General features: G+C 35.4%; 4 protein-coding genes across 4 annotated transcripts in view; 1 reads left to right on the top strand and 3 right to left on the bottom strand.

Moving 5' to 3' along the window:
* LOC116012990 overlaps positions 1 to 1,161 on the bottom strand; it is an 8,415-nt gene extending 7,254 nt beyond the window's left edge. The window contains exon 1 of the mRNA XM_031252655.1: positions 1,098 to 1,161. Within this exon, the coding sequence (XP_031108515.1) occupies positions 1,098 to 1,161 (64 nt within the window). The remainder of the gene's footprint in view (positions 1 to 1,097) is intronic.
* A 1,696-nt stretch (positions 1,162 to 2,857) lies between these two features.
* On the bottom strand, positions 2,858 to 6,477 carry LOC116012989. Its single transcript, XM_031252654.1, has 9 exons — positions 6,331 to 6,477; positions 4,660 to 5,014; positions 4,476 to 4,572; positions 4,266 to 4,393; positions 4,090 to 4,177; positions 3,799 to 3,937; positions 3,443 to 3,727; positions 3,118 to 3,345; positions 2,858 to 3,028 (listed from the first exon to the last, which is right to left on the bottom strand). Exons 1-9 carry the CDS (start codon positions 6,475 to 6,477, stop codon positions 2,858 to 2,860), a joined length of 1,638 nt encoding a protein of 545 aa, XP_031108514.1.
* Positions 6,478 to 8,433: 1,956 nt separating this feature from the next.
* On the top strand, positions 8,434 to 11,282 carry LOC116011949 (acid phosphatase 1-like). The gene is made up of 3 exons (XM_031251388.1): positions 8,434 to 8,910; positions 10,467 to 10,676; positions 10,815 to 11,282. The coding sequence occupies exons 1-3, from the start codon at positions 8,489 to 8,491 to the stop codon at positions 10,990 to 10,992; spliced, it is 810 nt and encodes a 269-aa protein (XP_031107248.1). The 5' UTR covers positions 8,434 to 8,488; the 3' UTR covers positions 10,993 to 11,282.
* A 790-nt stretch (positions 11,283 to 12,072) lies between these two features.
* LOC116012373 (leucine-rich repeat extensin-like protein 4) lies at positions 12,073 to 13,982 on the bottom strand. The gene has a single exon (XM_031251898.1). It carries the CDS (start codon positions 13,622 to 13,624, stop codon positions 12,368 to 12,370), a length of 1,257 nt encoding a protein of 418 aa, XP_031107758.1. The 5' UTR covers positions 13,625 to 13,982; the 3' UTR covers positions 12,073 to 12,367.

Genomic DNA, 13,982 nt, shown 5'->3' with positions numbered 1-13,982 from the left:
TATATATATATATATATATATATATATATATATATATATATATATATATATATATATATATATATATATATATATATTTAATAAAAAAGTCAAGCTAAGATGATTCATCCGTATTGTTCATTTTGGATCTGCCATCTGCACATCTCTCCCTCTCTACTCTAACCTCCATTTCTGTTCATTTTGGATCTGCCATCTAAACTACACTCTATACTCTGTAGTCTCTACTCTAATTCTACGAACACAGATCTTTAATACACAGCTAAATCGATCAACCCAGCCGTAAACGACCTACAATCGCCGTTAATCGGCGAGTTGAGGTACCGATACCATTTCCATTTCTGGAAAAGGATTTTTGTGCAAGATGAAGAACAATGAACTGGTAAGTTACTAAAATTTGTAGTATTAGGTTCTTAGATAGTAGATCTACGATTTCAGACCTGCTTGATTTTGAAATGCATGTCTTTTCCGACTTAAGTTGCAGGTTTGTTGAAACAAAACTACGGACGACTAAACTATGTACTGATTCACGTATCTTTACTGTGAAAATGAAGTGTCAAGCTAATGTATTTGGTAATTTCTGTACTAATTTGGTTTTCAGTTCTTAATCTTACATATCCGAAATCTGTACTGTAAAGACCCTAAACTTTAAACCTAGGGTATTTGGTAAAGTTTGATTTTGTGGTATGTAACAACACTTCAAATATGTTTAACCATATAATTAGAAGGCTAGCTATTCACTGTAAATTTGTATTGCCTTATTATGCAGTTAATGAATTCGCCTGAGTTCTGAAAATTTGCAATTTGTAGAAGAAAATATGTTGCTAAATGGTAGAATTAGAAGGCTAGCTATTCACTTCAAAACCTTATTATGCAGTTGAATTGAGTTTGTTGATACATTTGTATTACCATTACTGAAATTTGGCTACAATTAGTGTACATGGTAATAGAAAAACTCTCAGTACATAGAGTGGTTTAGTTGCTAAATGGTAATAGAAATTTACAGCAGTTTTAGTCACTTTGAAACTGTGACTCTAAATATCTAACCTACGTAATGCCATCTAAAACCATTTGAAATGTAAAATATTCACAGGGAGTACCTTTCTCATTGGATGGATGTTTCCTTTTAGTGCCGATGACTGCTGATTTGGTGAGCTTCCTCATGCTTGAAGTTGGTTATTAGTTTTTTCTGATAAACATGTAAAGTGAATAGGTAGTATTTATAATGTAGTAATAAGCATCAATAATGGAGGGGAATTTTGATTTTTCCAGTATGACATTGGAAGACTAAATGACTTACATGGCATTAATGATTTTAGCTGCATAATGATGATTAACTTTAGCTGTGGCCAAATAATTACACTGATGGATATTTTATTGAGAATTTTTAATTGATTTTTTAGCCTAATGTTCACTGAATTGATTTTTTTTAACTGAATTGTTAGCCTAATGTTCACTGGATTGATTTTGTAATTGTCAACTAAACTGCTACAGTTGTAATACATATTAACTTAATTGTTTTTTTTTATTTAACCACAGTATTTGAAGGTTTTTTTTTTAACTTTACAAATAATCTTTGAATGCAGAAGCGTGGTATTCATATACTAAGGATGAATAGCGCAAAAAACACAGATGCTGTCAGTGGTGTGAAATAGATAAGTCACCTAATAATTTTATAATTAGTTTTTAATTGAAATAATGATCCAATTTTACTGAGATGATATAATAATTGAAAAATTGTACTGGTTCTGTTTACTCTATTTGTACTGGTTCTGCTTAATTTAAATGGCCAATACAGAGTACTGGTCATAATTTAAAAGCTTGGATAGTAGCATGTATTTAAAAATGTTGAATTTAAAGACAGACCATCAGTTTGTAAATTACCAACTCTCACTGTATAGAGTATTGCATTTATGTTCATTTATATTACCTTGGCAATTCTGAATTGTTCTACCACGGCAATTTCTAATTGGTAATGTAAAAATCTCAGGTTATATGCTAAGGACAGTTTATATGCTAAGGATGACTGAAGAAAATAACTGACACACTGTTTGCTCCTGGTGAAAAGGTAAGTAACTTGTACGTATGTTTTTTTTTTTAACAGTTGTAAATATTCTTAATTAGTTAGTAATACAGTGTGAGGTTAGTTATTTTTTGTGCTGGATTAGTTGATTAAATTCCTTTAAATGTATGTCCATTTGTTGACATAGTAAACTTTCTGAGCAAATACTGAACTAAGCATATAAAACTAAAAAAATTTATAAAATATAATTTATTGAATAGAAATGGAATGTATGTTACAAAGACAATACAACAGAACAATTTTAAGAACTGTAGTACATACTAAGTGTCTTCAGATTTGCTAGGTTATCTCTGTGGTCCAACTTTGCTGAAAGTTTCTGCTTTACATGTACTGCCCTTAGACATTGTATCATGCAACAATCGTAGAATCTTGTTGATCCACAACGGTTTGACCTGCAATTGTTTGTATTTGAAACCAAAAGTAGAATCAGTGAGAATACATAACCAATAGGGATATTTAGTGTACAGTTTGAAACAGAGAACTGGAAAAAACAATTTTCTGGTTTAAATCTCATGCCCTTAGACCTGCAATCCTGAAAGAATAATAAAAAATTCACAAAGTGGTTTAGTTAGAAATGCCACTTTGATCTTGAAACAAAATGGTTTGACCTGGAAATCTCAGATTAAATACCAAAATAAAAAACAGTAACAATAAGTAACCAATAGCCAGAGTCAGGGTTGAGAACCTTAAAAACATAACCAAACACAAAAATCAAAACATAACTGTCAAACATAACTGTCAATCACAATTTCATTACAAAACATTCATAGAAAACAGTCAATCGATCTTCTCTAGCTTGACATGAGATTGCTTCACTTTCTTTCCACCCTTGGTTGAGGAGAATGAATCAAGCAAACAACGCTTGACAGGTCCATCAGTAGTACAATCTGTACTACTCGTTGGAGGCAACAGAGCAACCGGACTCTCCCCCTCATCACTCTCAAACCCCTGACCATTGAAAAAATATATTAACCAAAGTTATATATTGAGGAAGACTCAGTGTTTAACTGCATTTAGTTAAAAAATAAACACAGTACCTCCATAAATTTATCATCCCCCTCGCTGCTAGGTCCGTCAGAGTTAAAGTCATTTTCATCTAAAGCTAGAAGATCAGGGCAGAGTTGTTGCAGCAGTAACTGATCAGTTTTAATCTTCACTACAGGAAATGGGATATTACGACGAACGTAGTGTTCCTTTTTTGCTGAAATCTTGAAAAGCATTGTCCTCCCTTTGAGTTCATGTATCTCCTTTACACGTCCAAGGTTCTGAAAACATGAAGCTACAGATTAGATATAAGGGTTGAGAATAAAATAAATATGAACATTACCAAAAGGACAGACACGAAATTTATAAAAAGCTTACATTCAAGTTCCTTTCATATAGGTCTTCTGCTGGAATACCTAGCAAATCCACACATTCCCTATCCCATATCAAAAAGGATGCAGTACCCTTCATATCAACTACACGCAATCTAAGTTTATACTTTCTAACACTACCATCAGGGATTTCATTACATTTGAAACACTTATTGACACCCTCAGAAAGTTTGAGTGCTTTATTGCAACCCTTCTTAGGACAGGAAATATAGAACCAATCACTTGGTTTTTCCACACCATTTACCCTTGCAGCTATCCAAAAGTCACCAAACTGGAAAAAAAAATACAGATATTAAATTAATGAAACAGAATTAGCTACTGTAATCCAAAATAATTGCTTACATCTTCAGTGTCGTAGAGGTCATTAATAGTAGTCAGCTCCAGAGATTGAGTGCTCGAATCATCATGAGTGTTTGTGAAACTCATGCTAGACATGGAAGCTATACTCCTCATCGGTGTAAGCTGTGACAGCTCTGTCATACTGTAAACCATAAAGAATAGTTAATAAGAAAACCAATTTTTTTTGGCAGTTTAAACTAACATGCATACTGATTTTGGTGAACAAATCCACGCAGAATAGTTAATAAGAAAACCAAATCACAGTAAAACAGAATTCAATTAATGTGAAGTTACCTTTCTTTAAACTGCTGCATTTCAGGACAATCAATATTAAAGTGAATTTGAGTGACATCATAGGAGGAGCAGATTTTTACATCACCATCTGAAAAAAAAGTATTATGTGTATGTTAGTATAGGAAAACAGTTTGATTCTGATTTAAAGTACTTTGATAAACAGTGATGTCACTTACCTCTAACACCAAACTTCAGTCTACAGAACTGGATCAGCACATACAGTGGCTCATTACCAGGAGATTCATAGAAAGGCTCAATCTTGGCAACATGGTCATCCCAAAAAGTACAGGTTAGACGATTACCCCTAAGCAATAATAAGCAAATTTTTAGTTAACAACATCCTGCATAATACTTATATGGTAAAAAACAGAGAATACATTTCTTACTGTGCATCTTCTATAACAAAATCAATTAGTCTAGCATCATTGCCATTGATGGTCTTCTGTTGTGGAGCATGTATTTGAACAACTCGACCAATCAAATCTAATTGAAAAACCACTTTGTCAAAAGATAGGCAGACAAAAGAAAGAACTTTTGTAAACTAATGAAGAGAAAATATTTAATGCTTACCAAACAGCTCTTTGTCATTTATGCTTGGGGTATTCCTCAAACTTTGGAATGACCTGATTCTGTACATGTGTCTAGTCCTCAAACTTTGGAATGACCTGATTCTGTACATGTGTCTAGGGATCAAACTTTGGAATGACCTGATTCTGTACATGTGTCTAGGGAAATTTGCAGACCTATATTCTTTCATAATAGTCTCACCATTGAATTGCAACATGTAGTCATGCATACTGGTTTTATAAGTATGCCAGTTGGCTACCACAAAAAAGTTTTTGACACAATACACAGACCCTTCAACAAAACTGTTCATGAATTTAGGAAGGATGTCGTTGGGGATATGGGCATGCATAACAGTCCCCTGAAGAGATAAATACATATACATTTGCTTAGCATTTGTAGACAAAATTGAACCAAAACAAAAAAAAAAGTTTTCTGTTTCGGTATGGGATTTGAAAGACTAACAGAAAACCAAAATGGAATTGCTTTTTTTTTTTGGCAGTTTAAAGAAAATCCAGAGAAATTAAAAACACACAATTTCTGGCAGATTAATGAAGCATTTTTAATCAAAAACTAACATGGAAATTGCTTTTTTTTGGCAGTTTAAAGAAAATCCAGAGAAATTAAAAACACACAATGTCTGGCAGATTAATGAAGCATTTTTAATCAAAAACTAACATGGAATTGCTTTTTTTTTTTTTTTTTGCATTTTCCTGCTGTATTTATGTACAGAAAAACTAACATGAATCTATTTTTTTTGCAGGTTCGGAAAGAACTTATGTAGAGATTATTTACATGGTTAGAATACTTAATCAAAAACTAACATGGAATTTTTTTTTTTTTTTTTTTTGCATTTTCCTGCTGTATTTATGTACAGAAAAACTAACATGAATCTATTTTTTTTGCAGGTTCGGAAAGAACTTATGTAGAGATTATTTACATGGTTAGAATACTTAATCAAAAACTAACATGGAATTTTTTTTTTTTTTTTTTTTGCATTTTCCTGCTGTATTTATGTACAGAAAAACTAACATGAATCTATTTTTTTTGCAGGTTCGGAAAGAATTTATGTAGAGATAATTTACATGGTTAGAATACTTAATCAAAAACTAACATGGAATTGCTTTTTTTTTTTTTTTTTTGCATTTTCCTGCTGTATTTATGTACAGAAAAACTAACATGAATCTATTTTTTTTGCAGGTTCGGAAAGAACTTATGTAGAGATTATTTACATGGTTAGAATACTTAATCAAAAACTAACATGGAATTGCTTTTTTTTTTTTTGCATTTTCCTGCTGTATTTATGTACAGAAAAACTAACATGAATCTATATTTTTTCCAGGTTCGGAAAGAATTTATGTAGAGATTATTTACATGGTTAGAATACTTAATCAAAAACTAACATGGAATTGCTTTTTTTTTTTTTTTTGCATTTTCCTGCTGTATTTATGTACAGAAAAACTAACATGAATCTATTTTTTTTGCAGGTTCGGAAAGAACTTATGTAGAGATTATTTACATGGTTAGAATACTTAATCAAAAACTAACATGGAATTGCTTTTTTTTTTTTGCATTTTCCTGCTGTATTTATGTACAGAAAAACTAACATGAATCTATTTTTTTTGCAGGTTCAGAAAGAATTTATGTAGAGATTATTTACATGGTTAGAATACTTACCTCTTCGTCATGAAAGATGACCTCTCTGCTCTTGATCTGAGTAGAGCCTCTCCTTTCCATTACACAGTAGGTACGCATCACCCTTATCTTAATGGCGCTACGTCTGTTCCAGGCTTTCAACTGGTTGGCAAGACAATACATCACCATAGCAGCAGAACAGCAAGAAATTCGATTAGAAGCAGAACGCAAAAGAGAATAGCACTGGAGATTTTTTTTGTATCTTTATGTATTCCCAAGCGTAATATGGCATGTAATATATATCTGATATGTAGATGTTTGCCTTCTTCAGAGTTCTAAATGTAATGTATTTATGTATGCCTTGGTACTCTAACCGTTAATGACGGCTAGAGTATATATATCCAAGAAGGCATGTATATAATGCTCAGCGTGAAGGAGCTATATAATTGCTCATGGATTACCGAATCGTTAACGACGATTCGGTTTCCTATTATATTAACCTTTGTCTTGTTTGCGGCTAATTTGAAAATAACTTTCGGGAATTGGATCACATTAAACCACTACATTTAATGTTACAACGTTAGTAAAACCTATTGTAAAGACGCGCTGGTTACTATCTTACAAAGGCCGGCTGTCAAACGGCGCCGTTTGGGCGTGGGCGGGAAACTGTTGGCAAAACATCCCAATACGACGCCGTTTGTATAGCTGCATTTATTGCTGCTCTTGTTGCTATTTTATATATAGAGATAAGGTTGTGTGATATCCAATGGCTTTATCAGTCATAATTGGAATTGGATTGTAAAATCAATGAGAAAGATAATGAAGCTAGCTTATAGAGGGGACTGAATTGGCCCATGGATTATTTAATTATTATGTTCAAAAGGTGATAATTTGAGCCCAATTAAGGTGGTTTTGGTGCTTGAAAAAATAGAAAATTAAATCAATTAAGGTTGTTAGGGTCTATTATATTTTCTTGATTTTAAACTTTTTCAATTACAAAGTTTAATTAATTATTTATATCCCGTTCGCACCTGACGTAGTTTAGAACACTCAAATGACGATGTAGCTAGGAGAAGGCCATCAGACACTCACTGTGCAGACTCGGGAGGAACGCACTATGGTGTGCCAAATAGACGTGGGCCACCTTCGAAGCTGCATCTGGTTTTGGAGCTATATTGATCAACACGGAAGGACAATTCATAGCAGCCACAAGCGGAAAACTAGAAGGAATTTATACATGGCTAAACCTTTAGCCATGAGTGAAGCTTTATCATGAATCAAGAATAAAGGCTTATACAACTTGAGGATTGAGTATGACTGCTTAATTCTGATACATGATATATTATCAAAGTCTCTTGGGGTACGTTTGGTTCGCACATGGGAATCGGAATAGGAATGGGTATCAAATACTTGGTAAGGGTAATGGGTTTTGGTGAAAGTATTTAGCATGTTTGGTAGTAATGGGTTTTGGTGAAAGTATTTAGCATGTTTGGTAGTTGGGTGGAATGAGAATGATTATTAATAGTTGGGGAAGAAATGAGGAAGGGAAATGAAACCCTTATTTAATAAGGGTATGAGTTTTCTCATTAATGGGGTATTCCAAACCCATAGTAGCATTCTCAAAACCTATCAACCAAACACTAACAATCACTTTTATACCCATTCCTTAGGCCTAAACCCACCAACCAAACACACCTTGATCTTTTCTACACAATAACTATCTTAGAAGACTGCCATAACTTATATTAGTACATTTTTAATCTAATGTAAACATATGTTATATTAATATATCAATGAACCATATAGTCCACTGTCCACACACTAGCATTCACTATTGGCTCTCTGGTTACCCACATTGGGATGGTTCCCCCGCCCCATGTATCCATTCTTTCTTTGAAGTTTAATAATATCCTCTTTGTTTTTGTTTTTTTTTAAAAAAAAAAAAGAAGAAAAGTTTAATTGTATTATTTAAAGTTTGAGAATTTATTTATTTATTTATTTATAATATTCAACTAGATATAGTAAAAATATAACTATTCATTTATAACATACAACTAGATATATAGTAATAATATGTTTTCCAAAAAAAGAAGATATAGTAATAATATAAATTATGCCGTATATGTCTGTTTTAAGTTTCACTTCTGATTCCGTTGCGAAATCCGCAAACGACTCACGGCGCCACACTGAACTATCAGGCATGGCTTTGACTCGAAACGTCGTCGTTACAACGCTCTTCATCTTCCTCCCATTGCTTTCCACATCTGCTGCCCAATCCGTTTTCCCCTTCGCGTCGGAACTCGGCGACCTCTTCGCCATCGATCGGATAGTCCGTCACCGGAAAATTCCGAGAGATGATGATCTGTATTGCGAGAGCTGGAAGTTCACCGTAGAGACTAATGACGCTCCCAGCTGGACTCTGGTCCCGGAGAGATGTAAGGTATTTGTACAGGATTACATGACGGGCGACAGGTTCCTCTCCGATTCCGATGCCGTGGCAAACGCCTCTCTGGCGTTCGCGAGGACTGTGAGTGTCGCCGGCGACGGGAAGGACGCTTGGGTGTTCGATATTGACGAGACGTTGCTGTCGAACGTTCCGTACTACGAGGCTCATGGATTCGGGTGAGTGAGCTTTTATCTTGGATATTAGGATATACGGAATTACGGAGTAGTATATAGTATATTTCGTCGTTTAGTAAATAATGAGGAGTGTAATTTCAGTATGAAAGAATCTAAATCTAATTTTTCTGAGGAGAAAGTACATAATTTGACTAAATTCTTTGAATGTTATGAGAAATTGAAACATATTAATTATGCTGAATACATATTCATCCTGAAAGATTGTATGAGTGTATGACATTTCTTATTTTGTTCTTCAACCTATGAATTTTCTCTGGAAAAAAAAAACCATAAAAACTTTAGGGAGTATTGCATTTTTGGTAGTTCCGTACCCATAAGTTATGAACAAAATGGCGAGTTTAATCCTCAAAGGACCAAATTCGTCACTTTATTAGCCGAGATAATTGTGGCAGAAATAGTCACGGAGGAAAATCACCCCTTCCTGCCTACGGTTAAAATGGTCATGCATATAACTCGAGGATCAAGTTGCAAGACTGAAAGACAAAAAATGCAAATTTCCAATGCTTGTATTATTGCTCTTGATTCCAGCTTTATAAATGGTTGTGATTCATAGCATGAGCTCTTTATTACTGTGGATCAATCTTATTATGTAGCCTATGGTGTATACAAAGTCACTCAAGAAAAACACTCTGCCTAGTTAATTGACTCTAAGACTGCAATTTAATTCGTTATATTTAAAACTGAACCGCTTGCAATATTACAAGTTAAAATCCACATATGCCTGTTCTTTTAAACCAAAGACTAGAATCCCAATAGTCATGGTGCAATTAGTGAAAAAGAACTCTGTTCTGAAAATGGATTTCATTAACAGGTCTGGCATGCTAATTTTTGTTGGTGTCTCTGCTATGTTAAACTCATTCATATTGAGTTCCAAGGTTGCATAAACATTATGCGAACAATAAAAATGTTAAAATATCATTTGTAACAAACGCAGTTTGAAAAGTTAGTGAGTCCTGCCTTGTAATAACAAAAGCCATTCTACACTCTTAGCACTTTTAGTCTCTCAATTGTGATTGTAGTGTTGATTTAATCCCTAGATTCATTGCAAAATGGCAGATTTGGTCCCTACCCTAATGTCAGAACCAAATCCACACTTCATTTAAAACCTATAGACTAAATCTACACAGAAGGGACTAAATGTGTCATTTTTCTAGATGAATAATTTGTTTTATTTAGTCTTCATTTTGGGAGTATGATGGGGGAATAGTTAGATTTGGAGCCTATTGATGATTACCTTGATAAACAGTCACACAACTTCAAATGCTTTTAGTGTACAAGGGGCTTGAAATTTTGCCTGCCTGCTTTCTATATATCTTTGTGTTGTTATTGTCTAATAATGAATTAATGATTGAGTAGATATTTAGTTTTTTTTTTTATTCTGGATAAATATGAAGAATATAGGGTATTTAAGAGCTTTGTTTATTTGTGTTCTTGCTAAAAATTTGACTTTTTTGGCATCTAAAGCTTTGTAGTGGCAAGTGCTTTTAATCCTTCTCAGCTATACCTGTGTTGGTTATAAACTACTCTTTTGGATGCAGGGCAGATATCTTTGATGAAAGTTCCTTTGATGAATGGGTGGATTTGGCTGAAGCCCCTGCCATATCTGCAAGTTTAAGATTATACAAGGAGCTACGGGAGCAAGGGTTTACAATTTTCTTGCTGACAGGTCGGAGTGAATATCAAAGGGAAAGTACAGAAAAGAATCTGCAATATGCTGGATATAGCAATTGGGAAAGGCTAATTTTGAGGTACTGGAAATTAGGAAACACACACACACACCCCTATCAAAAACCAAACTTTGTACATCCTATCAAACATTTTAGAAAAAAATGCTTGACCTGACCAAATAATTTGATGATTGATTATACAATGTTGTTATGAAACAGGGGGCCCTCTGATCAAGGGACATTGGCCACTGTCTACAAATCCCAGAAGAGAAAGGAATTAGAGGATGAAGGCTACTGGATCCATGGATGCTCTGGAGATCAGTGGAGTGACTTGATGGGATTTGCAGTAGCCGAAAGGTCTTTTAAACTCCCCAATCCCATGTACTACATTGCCTGATGACAATTCTCCAACTTTTATACTTCCTCTAAACCAAAAAGGTTTTCAACATTTCCTTTTTAGTACATCCCAAATTGTTGTCTACTATCCTAAAATAAACACAATTTTTAGTCATGCCATCATTCATGCTCCTTCTCTATGCCTTTCCATGGGCAAAAGGAGTAAAAATGTATACTTTTCATTAAAATTTGTATTGTATTTTCAGTATGTAATGAATTTGGGAGAGGGAGTAATCCCATTGTTGTACAACCATTTTAAACTGTTTTGTCAAGCCAGGCCTCTTCTGTTGAGATTTTTTTTTTTGTGTAGCCCATGGTTTCTACCGTCGAACACAGTGACTAATCACCTCGCTGGATTGTAGGTGACTAATCCCCTCGCTGGATTGTAGGCACCTCTATTGGGTGAGACAGCTGGCTTGGAGATTTAAGGATGCTCCATATCCAAAGCCAATGATCGAACTCTTGACCTTTGGTTAAGGATTACACTTGGATGCATGTTTTACTTGTGATAGTGTGGATTTACTTTGAGATCAGATATGCTGATCTGAATTTACTTTCAAGAAATCTCTGAAATTGATCCATTTCTGATCTACCTGACTTATAGTGATGTGTTTGGAGTTGATTCATGTGGCAAAAAAGGTGCTTTTAACAACATCATAATTGATATGCTTTCCAGTATCCACAATAGGGAAGTCTTCACATGAAGCAGCTGAACTCTTTTCTCAGTTACTATGACCTGAAAATGACCTGTTGGTGGAGTGGTGGACAAGAGGACTAGTCAATTGTCATTTCCAACAATTGCCAGTCACATGTTGGGGCAATTTTTTTTGTCCCAGCATAGATCCATGTGATGCCAAAATGGGAAAATGCCATTCCCAAAGGCAATCATCTTTTATCACATGTGAAATTGTTGTCATGGCCCATGATATTCGACCCACAATAACAAAAAGTTCATCAAAAATGAATTGGGTGAATAAAAACAAAATGGGATATAATGATTAATGCATTCCAGTTTTCACCCACTAGGATGTTCTCCAAAGTGTTTGTTATGCTCACAACGAGGCAAATTCATATCACTCAGTAGCTAAATTGTTAACTTTATTTTGGATTGGAAGTAGTTACTCGAGCTTGACATATTCGACAGATCATAAACTTACATCTATATGCATTTGTCTTGAAGAAATAGGCCAAGAATGCTACAACACTCAAGGTATAACAACTCTCTAAGTTGCAATGAGAGTTAGCCAGTACTAACCTGTATTACAACAAGAAAATTCTAAGGTTAAACTAACCTGAATTTAGGTTGAACAATCTCAATTGTTTCTTGAAACTGTCAGTCTAACAGTAGAATTTTCTACCTTTCCCCTTGACCCAAATCAATGAGAAGGAGGGCTTTGATTACTAGTCTCCTGATCACCAAGCAATGTTCCACACACAATAGGCTTAACTGCAGGAATTCTAAGACAACTGAGGCTACCGCCCGGGACGATGGAGCAATCTGGTTGGGGCCTTTGCATCTGCTTTCCTGGAATGCAGTTGAGGGAGAAATCAAAGCCCACATTCCTTAAAGAGAGCTGGTTGCATTCTTGGCTCAACCCAGAGAAGAAATTGTAAGCCAAAGTCAAATTCACAAGACTCCTGAGAGAGCAAACCAGGTCAGCCAATTCCCCAGTGAGCTTGTTGTGTGCCAAGTTGAGAACTTCAATGTCACCCAAGCAAGAAATTGAGTCAGGCAAATGACCCATCAAAGAATTATAGCTCACATCAAGAACCTGCAAATCAGCCCAAATCCCAATCCCTTCAGGTATACAGCCTGTTAGCTGGTTATTTAGGAACAAGATTTCCTTGGCTCTTGAACCCATATACCCCACACTGAAAGGAATCTCCCCAGAGAACTTGTTGTTAGCCAGATTTATGACAGAAGCTGGGGAATTCCCCAAATTCTGAGGCAATTCCCCACTGAACTGATTGTTGTTGAGGAAAATTGCATCAAGATTCTTGTTGAAGAGCTCATCAGGGATGGGTCCAGAGAAGGCATTGAATCTGAGGTCTAAGTAGAGGAGATTTGGGATGAAAAGAAGAGTTGTGGGAAAAGGACCAGAGAATTGGTTGTTACTGAGGTCAAGCTCAGTGAGTGATGTGAGGTCTCTCAAGGTTTCTGGGATTGTCCCTGAAAACCTATTGGTGTTGAGGTGGAGAAGAGATAGGTCTGTTAACAAAGACAGCTCCTTTACAAGAATGCCTTGAAGATTTGCATGGTTGAGATCTATACCTGCCACAACTGCCTCTGATTCAGTGCTGCTGAAATCTTGAGAAGGTGAACAGAAAACCCCTTTGTAATTGCACACATTTGAGCCAACCCAAGAGCTCAAAATCCCCAATGGGTCATTTGAGATTGCAGATTTCCATGCTTGGAGAGCAGTGTAAGCTTTCTGGAGCTTTGATTCTGAGCCACCACTCCCAGATGGGCTTGAACTGCCCACCCCTCCACCCCCAATCCACACACCCCCACCCCCACCCCCACCTATCCCAACTCCAACTCCAACACCAAAACCCCCACCACCAACACTCACAGCAGCTTCAATGGCAATGGCTTGGAGGAGAACTGCAGCCAAAATCCAGGCCTTTCCCATTTTCAGATGAATAATGAAGGATGCATATATGAATATGATGGAGATTCTTGTATGGTTGTGTAAATATAGTTGCAATAGCCCAAAGGCTACTCAGTTAATTCAACCGATCACCCTGAAAATTTGGGGGTCATTGGGAGATCGTGACTCATCAGAGGTGATAAAAATCGTTTATACGCAGAATGTACCGGCAAAAAGTGGGGACCTGTATTTATGGAGCGATTCACGATTTACCTCCTTTAGCGACGACTGGATATGGGTTCTGGGAGTTTAGAATTAGTTTGGCGTAAGTGGGAAAATGTTTCCAAAAAAAAAAAAAAAAAGAAAATGGTTGAAGCATTGATGATAGAACAGGGTGTGT

This window comes from Ipomoea triloba, chromosome 3 (genome assembly GCF_003576645.1).
Source record: "Ipomoea triloba cultivar NCNSP0323 chromosome 3, ASM357664v1".
Classification (NCBI taxonomy): Eukaryota; Viridiplantae; Streptophyta; class Magnoliopsida; order Solanales; family Convolvulaceae; genus Ipomoea; species Ipomoea triloba.
The sequence above is the reverse complement of the archived record's forward strand: the minus strand, read 5'-3'. Positions and strand labels throughout refer to the sequence as shown.